The sequence below is a fragment of the Dermochelys coriacea genome, chromosome 15 (genome assembly GCF_009764565.3).
Source record: "Dermochelys coriacea isolate rDerCor1 chromosome 15, rDerCor1.pri.v4, whole genome shotgun sequence".
In the NCBI taxonomy this organism is placed as follows: Eukaryota; Metazoa; Chordata; order Testudines; family Dermochelyidae; genus Dermochelys; species Dermochelys coriacea.
This window is the reverse complement of record NC_050082.1, coordinates 10,601,171-10,617,305: the sequence shown is the minus strand read 5'-3', so window position 1 is coordinate 10,617,305 and position 16,135 is coordinate 10,601,171. Positions and strand designations below refer to the sequence as shown.

At 47.6% G+C, this 16,135-nt stretch overlaps 1 protein-coding gene across 1 annotated transcript; it reads right to left on the bottom strand.

Moving 5' to 3' along the window:
- Positions 1 to 1,086: 1,086 nt before the first annotated feature.
- UNC119B (unc-119 lipid binding chaperone B) lies at positions 1,087 to 11,273 on the bottom strand. Its single transcript, XM_038372828.2, is given in 6 exon segments — positions 1,087 to 6,039; positions 6,994 to 7,166; positions 7,462 to 7,573; positions 8,608 to 8,682; positions 8,685 to 8,720; positions 11,029 to 11,273. Coding segments are annotated over 6 exon segments (717 nt in total). The 5' UTR covers positions 11,237 to 11,273; the 3' UTR covers positions 1,087 to 5,926.
- Between the last annotated feature and the right edge of the window lie 4,862 nt (positions 11,274 to 16,135).

Sequence of the window (16,135 nt, the reverse complement as noted above, 5' to 3'; positions counted from 1 at the left end):
CGCGGCGCGACAGGGGCTGGGCGGCGGCCAGCGCAACGCTCGTGCTTTGCCCGCACCTGCCCCCGCAGCGTTTGCACCAAGGCCGGGCCTGGCCAGGGCTGCCATGGGCACTAGGGGCCGGCCACGGGGAGCGCAGAGCAGCTCAACCCCTGGGGCCGCCGTGACCCGCACTTTGCCCAGCCCCCGCTAAGGGCCGTGACCACAACGGGCTAGAAACAGCGCGTAGCCCGGGCTAGACGCTAAACCTCCCGCTGCGGAGTCTTCGCTCGCGGCTCTGCGCTGTGGGGAGCCGCTAAGCCACTTGCCTTATTTTACGCAGAGGCGGTTGCACCTCTTTGACCAGCGATCCCTTGTAACTCTCTCTGGCCAAGCGGGAGTGAAACAAAACCTGCAACCGGTAGCTAAGGGGATGAGCTCCCGGTTTAAGAGGAGCATTGGAGAGTAAAAAGAAAAGGAGGACTTGTGGCACCTTAGAGACTAACAAATTTATTTGAGCATAAGCTTTCGTGAACTACAGCTCACTGCATCGGATGCATCCGATGCATCGATGAAGTGAGCTGTAGCTCACGAAAGCTTATGCTCAAATAAATTTGTTAGTCTCTAAGGTTCCACAAGTCCTCCTTTTCTTTTTGCGAATACAGACTAACAGGGCAGATACTCTGAAACCTGTCATTGGAGAGTAGAAGCCATAGTCTCAGCTTTCTTGACGGTTATAAATCTGCCCTACAGATTCAAGGTGAAACGTATGTATGTTTCCACTGTTGCCCAGAGTGGGTCCAATGCTAGAAGTGAAGTACTGTGTTTAAGAGTCTAATGGAGGGATCACAACCCCTAAGGGGGGTCAGGTTATTACCTCAAGCTATCAGCCCCACCAGGCATGGGGCTGACCATCTGAGTCCTTGTTAAGTTTCATACTCCCATTTTTAATTTATAAGTGGGGGTCACACTCAGAGGCTTGGTGTGTGAAAGGGGTTGCCAATTCAAAAAGTTTGAGAACCACTGGTCTAATGTGAGTCTGAACACCGGGCTCTGCCTTGTGCTGAGAGCTGCTGTAATGAGAGTAAGCCAAGAAATTACTCAGTCCCATTCTTGTGAAAATCCTGGTTTATTACTATTGCTTGGGACAAAATAACATTTTATACAAATAAGTTGCCTAGTTTACTCTGGACAAGGAGAGACATGACAAGACACAGTGGAATGAGGATCCAAGGTAGAAGGACAGCAGAGGAGGGAAATATCACAAACAACTTCATTGATGCTTCTTGCATTCTCTGTGAAAAATATCTTTACAAAGGAAAAAATATATTTCTGTTAAATCTCCACTGAACTGTTACTGCCCTTTGTAAACTAAGGGGAACCTGCAGCACCCAAAGATCATTCTTGGATCTAAAGGGACAGACATGGGTGATATGGAGACAATATGGACCAAGACTTGGAGGGCTCCCAGGGTAAACGGCATCGTGAAGCAGAGAGCCAGTCCCAAATACAAGCAAATGCTGGGCTTGTTCAAATATCTGATTCACAGAATGAAGAAAGTATGGATACTGGGTTATATTTCCCCTCAGCCAAACTGGTTATATGAAGGTGTGACGCTACCCATATCCTATTACAAATGCTCCGATAGGAGTGCCAAAGCTTTGGGGCACAGAGATGCATTTGCAACTTGCCACTAGCCCAAAGCCCACATCTAATATGCCTATAAATGTACCTCAGTAACAAAAAAAATCAGAAGTCAATATAGATGACCATGATATTTGCTAGAGCTTGTATTTTCCTTGACAGATGAAGAGGAATTGCTCATTAGACAGCGCCAGCTCTCTCTTAGCTTTGTCCTCACCGTTAAGCCAGAGGGAATGGGCAATGTTTTATGACTCCCAGGAAATTACATCTGGTACTCAAGTCGCACATTGTTAGACAGCAGTCATCTGTGCCTGTGGAAGGGTGGATATGGGCTATTATGTGAAGAGCCCTGCATTAGGAGGGCATCACAAAGCTCAAAGCTTGATGTGACAAGACAGTGGTTCAGAAGACAAACATTGGATTTAATGAAGTACAGAACCTGAAAGTGGAGTTACCACACTACTTGGCCAAACTCATCTTGCTTCTCCACCACTTATCACAAAAATTATTCATCGCCTTCCTGATTCATTTCCACTAACATATCCTGCTTTCAAACATTTTGCCCATTATTCCTGGACCTTGACTAGAGAAGCAGAATGAAAATCCCAGCCCAGAGAAGCTGCAATGGGAAGAGGCTTCTGATGAGAAGCACTTAAAATCATAAGGAAATACACAAAGGAAGACAGTTCATAACTAAGGGAGAGAACAGGGACAGCGATACTTGGTCATGTAACACTACATGACCCTATCATACCAGGTGCAATACAAAATCTTCAGTCACCCATGGAACAGTTGTGCAGGAAGTTTCCTCTCCTCTCTTACACAGCACATGGGCCTGAAGCACTCACCTTGAGAATGCTTCAGACTGGTCCCAAGAGGACAAATACTTTATGGAGTTAGTTTCTGTTTACATTTTGGCCCTTTTACTTACAGTATAGCTTAACTCCCCACTTCCTTCCAACCTAGTGTATACTAACAGAGGGAGGCCAGTCTCACACTGATCTCCCAGCCACTAACTCCTTAGCCAACACTATAGAAATGTCTGCCTCATTCCGTTAGCACCGGCTCTGTATATACATATACCAGGCTGAAATGGACAGTCCATTTGAAGGGGGAGGGGGAAGAATGCGTGGAGATTCCCATTCAGTTCCTCCCTGGTTTGAGGAGCTTGTACCCAGCAACAAAGGACGCAGACTGAAGGTGAAAAGATTCTCTGCTAATCACGTTTACCAAGGGTAGGGAAATACTCTACAGACCCTGTTCTAAATGGAGAAGCTAACAGCATCCAGGAGAAGGGAACACTGTTTTCTGCTTGGTATCCATAACTTCCTCTGCCTGACTAACTCTTCCAGGATAGCGTTGCCCACTTATCTGAGCTTTTTTCTCAGCATGTCTTTCTGGGGCTAGCCTTTTAAATCTGGAAAACCAACGCAACTGGCAGCACCTCTCTTTTCCAACTGGGAAGTACCTGTTATGATCTTCAGTTTTCCCTTTCTTATTGCTAAGGAGATGGCACATTCACACATGAGACACCCAAAGCACCAGTCCTTTCCTCTGCCCTGACCTCTGGATGCTCAAGATGACCACTGCAGGACTCTTCTTCAGCAGCTAATACCCAGTCCCACATTTAAAGGAGTATACTCATGCTAGGCAGATGTACTCTGCAAAACAGCACCTACATGGCACCCAACCACTGCCAAATCCTCCTACCTACACTAAATACTATTTAAAGATTTGATAATACATCTTATACATGTTGGGATTTTTGTGTACAGAATATTCCCTGTTGCTGGCTCAGGTGATGATACATCCCTTCTGACTACCTCATTATCCATTACACTTGGTACAAATACAGACCATCACATTCATAAGAACAAGCAAGAAGTAGTTGCTTTAAACAGAGAATTAGACAAAAGTCATATTTAAAGGCACCTGGATTTATACTACACACAAATTCAGCTAGATTTCCCATCAGCTCCTGGGAATAACTAGTTATCTCCTTAGACATTCCTCTCTTGAGATCCTGGAACACAACAGGGCAGAAAACACTTCTCTGGGGCAATTGTGTCCTCTCAAAAGAAATATGGTGTACTTGTGTGAGAAAGGATCTCTCAGTACCACCATGGCACAGTGCAAGGAGCTCTGGAAACAGCCCCAGCAAAAGGATAACTAGAGACCTTTCTTAAGATACACCAGCTCTACTGATTCTGAACTAACAATCAAATAGGATTATATGCACATCCCTGGAGAAGCTGATGGATAAATGGCAGGAGAACTGTTCTTTGTAACACCACAGCCACACACACACACCTTGACCCTGGTCACCTTTATCCTATTCATGCTCCCAATGTATTTGTTGAGGTGGCTCACAATTAATGCCCTCTCCAAAACAAAAAAAGGCATTTGTGGTATCATTCATAATTAACATCCTTGCCTATAACTGAAGGTTCTTTCATGATCCTTATCCCACATTTATTTTCACCTGTTACCTTGTAGCTAGTTCATCCTCTGTGCTAGTGCTAACACTATTCATCTCCTGCCACACAAATGGAACAATGGCTTTCTTTTACTGTGTACATATTAACAAGCCCTAGGTTGTAACATCCACATTCCTACAATTGTGATTTAATCAATATTTACTCCTGACAAAGCACAGTCTACTTTGGACATTACTTAGCATGATTGGTAACCAACTGTAGCCAGTGTGTGTATGGCCACAAGGTGCATTTCCACTGTCTGAGGGGGAACAAATGATACTGGCACTGATCAACTTGTCTAGCATAGATAAGGCCAAGCTGTTAGACGCAGAAGGCAGGCCTGATCAGCAATAGGGCTGGAGTGAGAATGAATGGCAGGGTATCAGTGGATCAGGATATCCAATATGACACCCAGATAAGCATTTCATTAGTGCACTTTTGCGTGGCAGAGAGCTAGACCCCAGCCTCACTGCCAGGGCACTGACAATATGTCAGTGCCCGACACAAACATTTCTTTCCATCTTCAATGCCAGGTGCTACATAGGTCTGAAACATACACTTTGGTTTGGCTGTTCTAATAGCCGTAGTAATTATCTCCACAGAAGAAGTCATTAGAAGTTTTCTAAGTCATAAATATAAATGATCCAACTAAATAGGCAAAACACTGGCAGAGGCCCAAATCCACATGGTTTAAGGATAAAATCATGTCATTTCTTTCTGTTAGATCACCACAAGCAGCCACCTCCCGACAGTGCCTGAATGTTCTGATCTGGGCAGCATTCAGGGCCCAGTTTAATAGTAACACAACCCTAAGCACTGGCCCAAGCAACACAAAGTAGACAAGCTGGTAACACCATTGCCTCTTACTATAATACCTCTGATGTGTTGCATGGATTTAAAATATATATAAAAAGACTGAAGCCTAGGAAGATCTGCCTGCTAAGCAGAATGTTCTTCAGGTAACTCTCCAGGTTCTCCCCCAACCACCAAAGAAAGAGCTAAATGGACAGACCCCTTACCCCCACAGTACAGCTTGAGCAAAAAATTCTCTCACATAGATGCAGGGGAAATGATGAAGGTGGCAAGTTTAACCTCAGCCCTAAGGCTGAGCCCCACTCGTAATCCAATTATTCCCTAACAACAGCTCAAGGAGTAGGGAGTCTGGCAGGTTGATTTAATGGCCAATTTAGTGTAATCTCTCCTTTCAAACATCCTGCACCTCAATTCAAATCCCTTGCAAGATATACTTGTAACGTGCCCCGGTCCCTGGAAGCAGAAGGAAGATTCCTGCACCATTTAAAGCTAGATTCATCCCTTCTTGTAACTCTCCCCTTGAGGAATGGGGAGGGGGGTGCAAACTGGGAGCCAGTCTCAGTCATTCACACAGACTGAACCACTATGCAGTAAGGAGGATATCTGCCTTTCAGGCTCCACTGGCTACTTGGAGAAAGCAGATTCTTATATGGAGAAATAGCTTGCCCACAAATCAGCTGAGCTCTCTGGACAGGGAAACAACAAAAACCATAACATCAATAATCTGCTAGCAGAGCCCTAGAGTCCCTGATCTGAAACCTAAACAAGGTACCATCAGAAACAGAGAGAAAGCCAGAGGCAAGGTATGTAAGAATGCAAGGGAGGGGAGTGTTGCAGGGAGATTTCCTTTACTGTCGCGAACTGCCTCCTCAGCCTTCTTGCTTCATGTTTTGAGTCCATGGGTGAAGGAAAGGTTCAGCAAGAGGCCCTGGTGCATGAGACAGCAGCACTCCTCTCTTCCTGCACACCTGGAATGGTAGGGATAGCACAGCATCCAGTGGACATGAACACAATGGTTATTGTCCCCCGTTGTAGGCATAGTCAGCCTTGTTGTGCATGATCAGCTTGTTGTCCACAAAGTAGAAGCTGTCTGAACGGGTCTCATAGGGGTGTTCAACCATCAGGCGGACTGTGGGAGAAAAAGGTCAGTTACACTAATGAGTATTGTGTCTGGCACATCCCAAGGGGCAGTGCAGTGTCAGAGGAAAACAAGCTCGTGGTAAAAAAAACCCTTGGTCACTTTGAAGCTCTGTCCCTAAGGAGAGGTAAGAGAAGCAAACTGGTGCAATTGTGAGAGCCTCAGGAGGTCTGCACTGGCCCATCTGTTCAGCCCATCCAAAGAATGCATGTCTCCAGGCTGTCAAAGCAAACTGAAGAGGGTGGATCAATTTCACACAGATATTCTGGAACCTGTGTCAGGCCAAAGTACAGCAGCACTGAACAAATACATTCCTCCTCTGAGACCTGCCTGGTGTGGAGTAAGTGGAAAAATTAATGTCACTTGCACAGCCCAGCTTGTGTACTCAAGTCACATACAAACTCAGCTCACCCTCCGTCTGCCAGACATGCCCAGAGAGTGGCAGAGAGTATTCAACTGTTCCTGTCCAGTCTGTCCCTCAATGACATTGCACATCTTGTAACAAAACCACACTGGGAATACTCTCAGTTTACCATCACAGATGGCTCTCCACAGGCTCCCAGAAAAGAAACAATCCCAGTCTGCAGCTGGAAGGCTCAAACCCCAAACAGTGGGTGCTATGAATGTGTGTCTTTGGCCTTTAAGGGAATATTCTCTCCAAGTCACCAAGGTTACCTCTTGGACTATGTATTGAGGCATTATGTGCAAAAGCCACTGTGACTCTGAGGTCACCAGCTGCCAATAAAAGAAAACACCAAAGCTCAACCACACAGCATATGAAGTCAACTTGCTTAAAACTACACAGTGAGTCATCAGCAGAGCCAGAAACTGAACCCAGATCTACCTGTTCCTAGTTCCCTGTCCCACTACATGACCATCAATCATCTCAGGGAGAGAGAGCATTTGAACACAGCAGCAGTTCAGTGAGGGAGGAAGGATACCTACTGAGGTCCTCTGAGAGCTGCGGAAACTCATAGATGTGTTCACATGTGTTCCTGCTGCTGGGGATGCAGAAGCCAAAATCAAAGTCAAAGTTCTTCAGCAAGCGATCCCGGAAGTAATGTCTCTCAATCATTCGGAAGTTTGACACTGGCTTGTCTCCCACTGTAAACTCCACTCTGCAGATATAGGGCAGGAGAAATACACTTCATGAGACCACCTAGCTCACTTCAGAATGGGAGAGGTAGCGAGCCTCAGACCTGCGGTTATGCAGAACCTAACAATAGGGTTGATATCACTTCTAAACAGAGGCAGATCTTGGAATCTTCTCTGTCACTATTAGCTTCTTTTCATTTGTATTGTGAACTGGGTTCTCACTAGTCCATTGTTAAGTTCATCTATGAATTGACAGGGTTGGTACCTAAAGTTCCCCGGAGGCCTTACTCTCCCCTCTTTGTATGAGCTTTTACTCACGTTGCACCGACTGTCCGGAGACGGAGAAATGCTGGGGTGAACTGATAGCGAACAAAGCGGCCTGCACTGGTGTCCACTTCTCCACTGTCATCCTCATCCTCATCATCTTGCTCTAGAAGAATTTACCAACTCAGGGTTAATCTTCTGATGTTCTAGGAGTAACATGCTGATGGCTTGTAGGTGGTGTACAGAAACCATCAAAGACATTGCTCAGGCACCCAGCACTGCAATATCTGTTCTTTGATATACTACTGGCTTTAAGAAGTTAACAGAGAACAGTTTCATAGCAAACGTTCACAATTGATTACATGGACCAAAAGACCCTGCTCACAAAGATGCATGTCCAGGAATCAATTATGGAAGTACATAGTTACATGACAACTAGCCTTTTACCTCCATGATCTGCACTTCAGTCTTCCTTGGCTACTTACACATAAAGGGACTTTTGGTGGGGCTTAACTATGGAATTTGATAAATCTTGATCTAGTGTTCAGGGGAAAAAAATCAAACCATATCAGACCACAACAGCAGTACCACATCTATGGGGCATTGAAGTCCCGCAAACGCTGGGCACTATCTGTAACAACCTTGCTGAGCCGAGGAGGTAAAGGGATCAATAAGCATGGTATTCACATCCCACGAGCTCAGAAATGAAAAACAGTATCAGCCTACCAGCTACTCAGCAGCGGCTTGAAATGTACTGCCTACATGAGATCACTTCCTAACAACCATGTGTCAGTAGTATAACACACACAATTAGAGTTGCCCCAACTGCTGGCACTTTCAGGTCTGAGAGGATCACAAGGAAAGAACTCCCCTCTCAACCCTACAGCTGGTCCTTCATTGTCAGGGTTGAGGCACATTTACAGGGTAGTATGATGAAGCTCTGTGTTGTACCTATCCCATGGAAAGAGGATTTCAGTCTCCAAAACACCTCTCGCTATTACCATATTCTTTTTTCATACAGTAACTAGAATATTCGCAGGCAGAGAAGCTCAGTCCTGCAGGAATCCTAAAGGTGATGCAGGTGAACCTAATACACTATGCATAGTGAAAGATCTTGATGTTTGGCCTGCACGACCCCTTCCTTGCATCCCACCAGATCCCATAATATCTAGCCCTTTCCACACTGTCAGCAGGTTCTACCTGAAGCAGAAGGCTTGGCAATTTCAAACAGCACTGTCCCTGTCTCCAGGTCCCGGATCTTGAATCTGGTGAATCAATATTGTAGATGTTGTCCTCAGGTTTGCATAAATAATCTAGGAAAGAGAGGAACATATTAGGGAGATCTTTTGCTCACGACAGTCCAGATCAGGAGAAGAAAATATGGGCCACATAACCCATATGCCTCAAAGGTTCTCCTCTCAGGTATCAAAGGCCTTCAGCTACATTAACTGAGCCCAAGCACCTTAGAACGTTTAGGGATATTTCCCAGAAGCTTCTGGGAGAGCTGAAGGGGGCAAACAGCAAGGAACCAAAAAGCAAGTTGCCAGTTTGGCTAACCAAACAGTAAAATACAGTTCAGCATTTGGACTCACTGCTGATTGAGCCAAGTTACTACTACTTATATGTATATATTGTATAAATACAATACATATTACTACTGCCTCAGCTGTATATACTGAGTGAGCTAATCCAATCAAAGAGGAAAATGAGACTATTTATTCAGTATGCCATAGTTTAACACAAGCACCACCTAAGCAGCATCACTCCTGCAAAAAGCCAACAGGACAGATTGCAAAAGGGAACAAGAGTTTGGCTCCTGCTTCATCAAAACTACTGGAAAGTGAGAGACCAACAAACTCAAGCAGTAGACTGAACAAGAATGACAAGCAGTCTCAGGGCTTCAGGGATATTCATCCTAGAGAGGCAAGTAAACCAAAACTTTGATGGATCTAGCCAATTTAGGACCTAAAACCAAAAATGTAACATCTACATGGGCACACATGTGGAACTTCACAGAAAAATCTGGATCACTACGGACCAATACAGTCTTAGTATTCCAGACCCTTATAGATTTTGTCCCCCAACATTTCTGTCTGTGTGGACAAATGTAGCTGGTGCGGTTAAACCAGAAAAGACTGGATGTCACAGCACCAAGATGGACCCAGTTGGAAAAGCAGAGATCTGTCACAAGAGCCTGACTTCTGCCTTTCAACCTTTTAATCTACCCAGCCAAGTACGGCTGCTGAGAGAGGAAGCAACATAGGTCCTTCACCTGGTCTATACTAGGATATTTTCTGGAAGGGATATGGGTTCCCCAGGGAAGAGGTGTCCTGGACTGGAAGGAATATTGGTGTCCTGACAAGGTTACTTCTGGTGTTCTCAGAAGAGGATATCAAGTTCTGCAGAAAGACTGATACTGGAGCCACAAGAGGAGTAAGGTATACAGCAGGAGTGGGCAAACTACGGCCCAGGGCCTCATCCGGCACTTCAGATGTTTTAATCTGGTCCTTGAGCTCCAGTTGGGGAGCACAGACAGGGGCTTGCCTCACTCCAGCTGGAGAGCAGGGTCTGGGGCGTGCCCCACTCCAGGTATGCTAGGGCTCTGCAGAGCTCCCAGAAGCAGCGGCATGTCTCCCCTCCACCTCCTACATGTAGGGGCAGCTAGGGGGTTCCACACACTGTCCCCGCAGCTCCCATTGGCCAGCAATCACAGCCAATGGGAACTGCAAGGGCAGCGCCTGTGGACAGGGCAGCACAAAGAGCAGCCTTGCTGTGACTCTCTGTAGGAGCCGGAGGAGGGACACGCCACTGCTTCTGGGAGCTGCATAAGGTACGCACTGCCCAGAGCCTGTACCCCTGACCCAGACCTGATCCCCCTTCTGCCCTCTGAACCCCTCAGACCCATCCTGCAGCTACTCAGCAGTAGCTTTGAAATGTACTGCCTATATGAGATCACTTCCTTGGTACCAGTCTGCAGGTCAGTATAGGCTCGGTACAAGCACCTTCCTGCACCCCCAGCCCCACCCCAGAACCTGTACCCCAGCTGAAGCCCTTGCACACCCCCAACCTACAATTCTGTGAGCATTCATGACTGCCATACAATTTTCCATATCCAGATGTGCCCCTTGGGCCAAAAAGTTGCCCACCCCTGGTATAGGGGGTCCCTGGCGGAACGATAATGGGTGCCAGGGACAGATAATGGGCCTCGGGGTGTACAGTGTATAGGGTTTCTCAGGGGATATAATGGGGCCTCGGGGTGTACGGTGTATAGGGTTTCTCAGGGGATATAATGGGGCCTCGGGGTGTACGGTGTATAGGGTTTCTCAGGGGATGATAATAGTGTCCATGAGGGGTAAGGCGTGGAGTCTCAGGAATGATAATGGAGCCTCTGAGGGGCAAAGCCTGTGGGGTCCCCGGAGGGGATCCTCAGAGAAACGGCCACGAGGTCCCCGTGGGCCTCACACTCGGCTCTGCCGGAGAAGGTGCCCGGGGATGATACGTGGGGCAGGGCGCCCGCGGGCGGGGCTAGCAGGGGGCGCCAGGGAGGGGGATCTGGGGTCCCCCGGGGCGGTCGCAGCACGGACGGCCCCACGGTGCCCGGTCCCCCCGCTCAGCACTCACTCTCCGTGACCCGGCCCAGCGCCAGGACGTGTTCGGGCCGGACGGTCTCCAGCGCCAGCAGCTCCGCTTCTGAGCGGGGCAGGGCCGCCCGCAGCGCCGCGTCCCCAGAGCCCCGCCGCCCCCGCAGCCGGCTCAGCACTCCCCCGGATCCCGGCGGCGGCTTCTTCTCGGGGCCTGGCGCCGCCACCCTCGGCCTCGAGCCGCTCATCGCCCCGCCACCTCCGCCAAGATGGCCGCCGCCTCCCTCCGTAGCTATGGGAGCGAGGGGCGGGGCGCCCGCGGGGTCAGAGGGCAACGGCGCGATGCTTGGCAACGGGGACGGCGGCGACGCCGGAAGTACTTCGGACCCTCTGCTCGGTTCTGAGAGCCCGGCTGGGGCCTGAAGCTAAGCGTGGTGCACTGCGTGCACTGCCTGGAAGGGAGACCCGACTCTGGCAACGCAGAGCCCAGCTCTATCGGCTGGAGCGGTCAAGAGCGTGCTCCGGGCGCTGAGCCTGGCCCTGAGGGGAAGGGGCGATGCCTTGGATGGGAGCCTTCTGGCTACTGCACACACCCCTTCTCCGTGCCCTAACCAGCTCTACAATGTTATTCACCATCAGCTGCCCCCACCCCCGCGCCTACGTGGCAGGGATCAGCCCCACCCACCGTCTTTCCCCACAGGAGCTGCTGGGAGGCAGGACCACAGGGCCGTGCCCCCCCTCCCGGCTATAGCTCGCTCCGGGGCAGATTGGCACCGCTGTTGCGGGGCTGGTTTCTGGGCCCTGCAGTCACAGGCGGAGGTGGGGACACTGAGCAATCTGCAGAAGAAGAGCGATGTTCCCAGAAAGGCCCATCGACCGACAGGCAGAGCCGTGCAAGGATGTAGGGGAGAGGGGTGCTTATGCTTTGGTGAATGGATACCAGGTAATCAGAACCAGGTACAAGAAAATAGGGCATAAAGCCCATTCCTCAACCCTGCGAAGAACAGCTTTGTACGCTGCACCGTGGATGCCCTAGACACATCTCCACTGCGTGCCCTTGGAGACAAAAAACCCCATTCCAGCTCTACGCATCTGCAGGCTTCCCTCTCTGGCCACAGCAGAGCTGAAATAGGGCAATTTCTAAAACTAGCCCCAGAGCTGCAGTACTGATCAATATGTCTGAGCACAAAAGGGGCACCTAGGACACATTTACATTCAGAACAGCTTCAATAGGCTTGCACAGATAGCATGCTAGGCTGTGTTCGCAACTACATCTCATCTGAATAACACTTTTGCTCTGCTTGGCCCAGCCCATGGCTGCGGTTTACTCATTTTAATGACAGGTTCAGAGTAGCAGCCGTGTTAGTCTGTGTTTGCAAAAGAAAAGGAGTAGTTGTGGCACCTTAGGACCAACAAATTTATTAGAGCATAAGCTTTTCGTGAGCTACAGCTCCACTTCATCGGATGCACTTTGATGAAGTGAGCTGTAGCTCACGAACGCTATGCTCTAATAAACTTGTTGGTCTCTAAGGTGCCACAAGTCCTCCTTTTCTTTTTACTCTTTTACTATTACGTAGGTTTTTTTTAAGTATAGATGAAGCATCTGCTTCCAGCAGCCATAGTAGAGTCAGTCACTGCAGAGATTCTAAGGCTGATGAATTTGGGCTGGCAATGTAAAGGCTCCAAGGATAATTGAAGAGATGAAAACAGCACTGCTCCCACACACCAAGGCTTCAGGGACTGAATTATCCTCTAAGATGCGTCATGAGTAGCTATAGTTAGAGAGGCAGGTCTAGCCCTTAGCAAGCACAGATTGGCACAAATAGAAGCCATTACTATATACTCATAATTTAATTTGAAGAAAGTATCTTCTGGGGCAGCAATTTACTTACAGAGGATGGGTAGTTCCATCCCTGAGGAGAGAGAGGAGCAGTAGTTCACAAAACAGTCTTAAGTCATTTCACTTAATTAAGTTGTTATCAGTGTGGGTTCTGATCTCTCAAGCACCAGCCCTCACAGCCAGTATGGGTCTGAATCCTATAACTAAGGATTAGTTCATGCAGGCTTCCATGAATTTTTGTTTATTGCCCATGCCCTGTCAGACTTTTACTAAAAATACCTGTGACAAGATCTTAACCCTACCTATAACTATTCTATTTTGGTAGAGGGCCAACTCAGCAGCAGAACTTACAATCTGGGATAGCTTTGGTCACTACACCAGCCTCCAGAAAGTACCTAACCCAACCTCAGGTGAGTGGCTTTGCTTTTTGCACCTCCTATCCTTCCTCAGGATGTTTATTGAGGAAGTAAGCTGTGTGGGACAGAGCCAAGACTTCCTACATCTCTGTAAAGCCTCACACACAACGATTATCACTTCCAGGTGGTCTCTAGGCCAACAGCTGGCGCTGCTTCAAAGAGAATGTAGTAAACTCTCAGCTTTTCTACCCCAAAGGAGCAAAGGGCCTGTACTGCAGTTGGGAGAAGCTGACAAGTGAGGCATGGCTCTCTGCTGTACCCAAGTCTCCTTGCCTTCTCTCCTCTTTTCAGATCCCCAATAGCCTTCTTTTCCCCAATCTTACCATCAATTACTTCAACTTATCCATAGCAGAGATTAACTGCAGTGTCCTGAGTCAGACAATCCTACCCAGTCATTTCACATGGCAGCTGCTGCAGCCTCTCCTTGTGGGGCTGTGTCATTTTTACCATCAGGCACCACAGTGACATCCTAACGCAAAGGAATCAAACAGATTGTTCCTCTTAGTTTTTGATAATGCTCATATGTAGGTGTTCACAAGTCACTGGGGTGAGTGTGTGCAGCTGACCTTGGTGATGGAGCGTGGGGGGGGAGACACAGGAGGGGCAAACAATGTGTATTTCAGACATATGTTTTTGCCCATAGATGTCATCTCTGGTAGGACTCCTTGGAGCATCATCCTGAAAAAGGGAAGAGTACCAAAGAGTGAAAACCAACCCACCATCTTCAGTTTAGTTACACAATAATAATAAGTGTCTTTTAGGAGCCACCTCCAACAGCCCAGTGGAAATGGAGGAGTGCAAGAGGCACTTTCCTCTCTTCTTTCACCACTCCCCTCCCTCTCCACAGCAGGTTGCTTTGCGTAGGAAATGGATGGAGCTTTTCCTTCCCTCCTCACAGGCCCCACCTGAAATGCTGGCTGGGACATTTAGTAAGGCCTTATTTACACATGAATACACTGTCCCTAGATTGATGGGATACACCATACACCCAGACCCTCTTCCAGCAGTGGTATTCTGGGCATCCCTTGATGCAAGTTACCTTGTGCCAAAATTACCGACCCAAAATCCCTGGTATTGGCCAAGAAAGTGTTGTACACTCAGCTCAAGCACCCAGCCACATTAGTGCCCCCCAAAGAATCTGTACAGCATTCAGACCCTGCTGCTGAATCTTTACACACCACTGGTTGATTAACAGCACCTGCCATGCCACAAGTGCTATCCTGTAGCTCAGGGGAAGGTGGCAACACCTGGATAAGTGGGTAACCCTAATATCCTCTCTTTGCTCAGGGCTGGGTCCCTTTTTCCCCCCTTTCTGTCTCAAAGTAAAATTGACGTAGATCATAACACACCCATGAGGCAGAATCTGTCTCTATCCTACCTGATCTGAGCCAAGCGCCTCATCTATAGGTGGAATGTAAATGGAAACAGCTAGGCCCATCTCAGCACTTCAAGGAATCTTGTTGTGTGCAGTACAAGAACAAGTTGCAACTCTCCCCTATCCAATACAGATGGGGGGAAATAACCCAGTTGCAACAGAGCTAGACATTAGTAAGCAGGAAGAAGAGAGAAGCAGAGCCATGGCTGCCTCAGGGGTTCAAGGACTCAAGTTGAAGTAGTGGTGGGATTTTAAATTGCATCTCCTCAGTGGCCTCCAATCCACCCTCCAGAGTGGTCTGAGCCCAGCCCCACCACAGTTACAAGATGTCAAATTCTCTTTCCCTCAAAGCAAAGAGGGATTTTGTAAAGCTTTTTTAAAAAAAAAAAAAAGCACGAGATGCTCCAAGTGACAATATAATTTTGTTTATTTTCCTTTAATACACTGCTGGCTAAACTGCCAGGCAGTAAATTTCAGAACATCCCCTCAACCAAACATCCTGGGAAAATTAAAAACAACAGCTACATAATACCAAAAATAAAATAACCCACCCATACACCCAGCTCTTCTCCCCAAAAGAACAAGTCTTTGCAAAGCCAGTCTAATCAGAAATAGACATCTGTGCTTTTAACCCAGCGCCGAAGATTGATACAAACAGTCACTGCAAGTTGTTATAACACAAAGCAATGCACAGTAAAAAAAAAAAAATCCTCCTTCAAAACCCTTTAGTACTGATTACTAATACAGACGAAGAATTACCCCCCGAAAAATGGATATTTCTCCCCATATTGCTATATCCTTCATGGTCATTTGAGTCTTGCAGCCTTGAGTAGAGCTTGCAACTGTGCGATTCTTAATACTCAACAAATCAGCTGACTGCAAGAAGCCAGTGTTCCCTTAGCAAGGAGGGACGTGCAAGCAGCTCATTCAGGCCTTGTCTGCACAACCATATCCAAGTCATGGGACCCACTTACAACACAGTTAAGAGTGCTGTGCAGATGGGACCCAAACATTGTCACTGTAATTGAGCTAAAGCCTTGGGCAATCCAGGCTACTGCTCCGAAGACCCTGAGAACTCTACTTTTATTTCATGCAGCCTGGAGCCACCTTACAGACTGGTTAGTTTCTTATGCAGGAAGCGCTTGAGTGCAAAAAGTCCCCAGGAGCAGCCCTGTGCCAAGTTTACCAACAAACCTCTAGCAGGTGTTTTACTCACTCCAAGATCCTGACAGAACATGCTTGGATTAAAACCGAATCACTGTAACAGAACAAATAAGCACGCCCCTAACACACATGAATAAAAAATAACTATGGCTCAAAGATTTTGCATTTCCTAGAGTCACACACATTAAGAAGAGTTTCTGGTTAAACAAGTCTTGTTAAAAACTGCTCCTGACACCTGTCTGAGTTGCTGTTTCCCCACTTTCCCTGGGATAAATCTCCACCACTCAGCCTCCTGAACCTTTGCTGTTTGCTATGGATTATTCACATTTCCTGAGCAGACAGCACTCTCTCT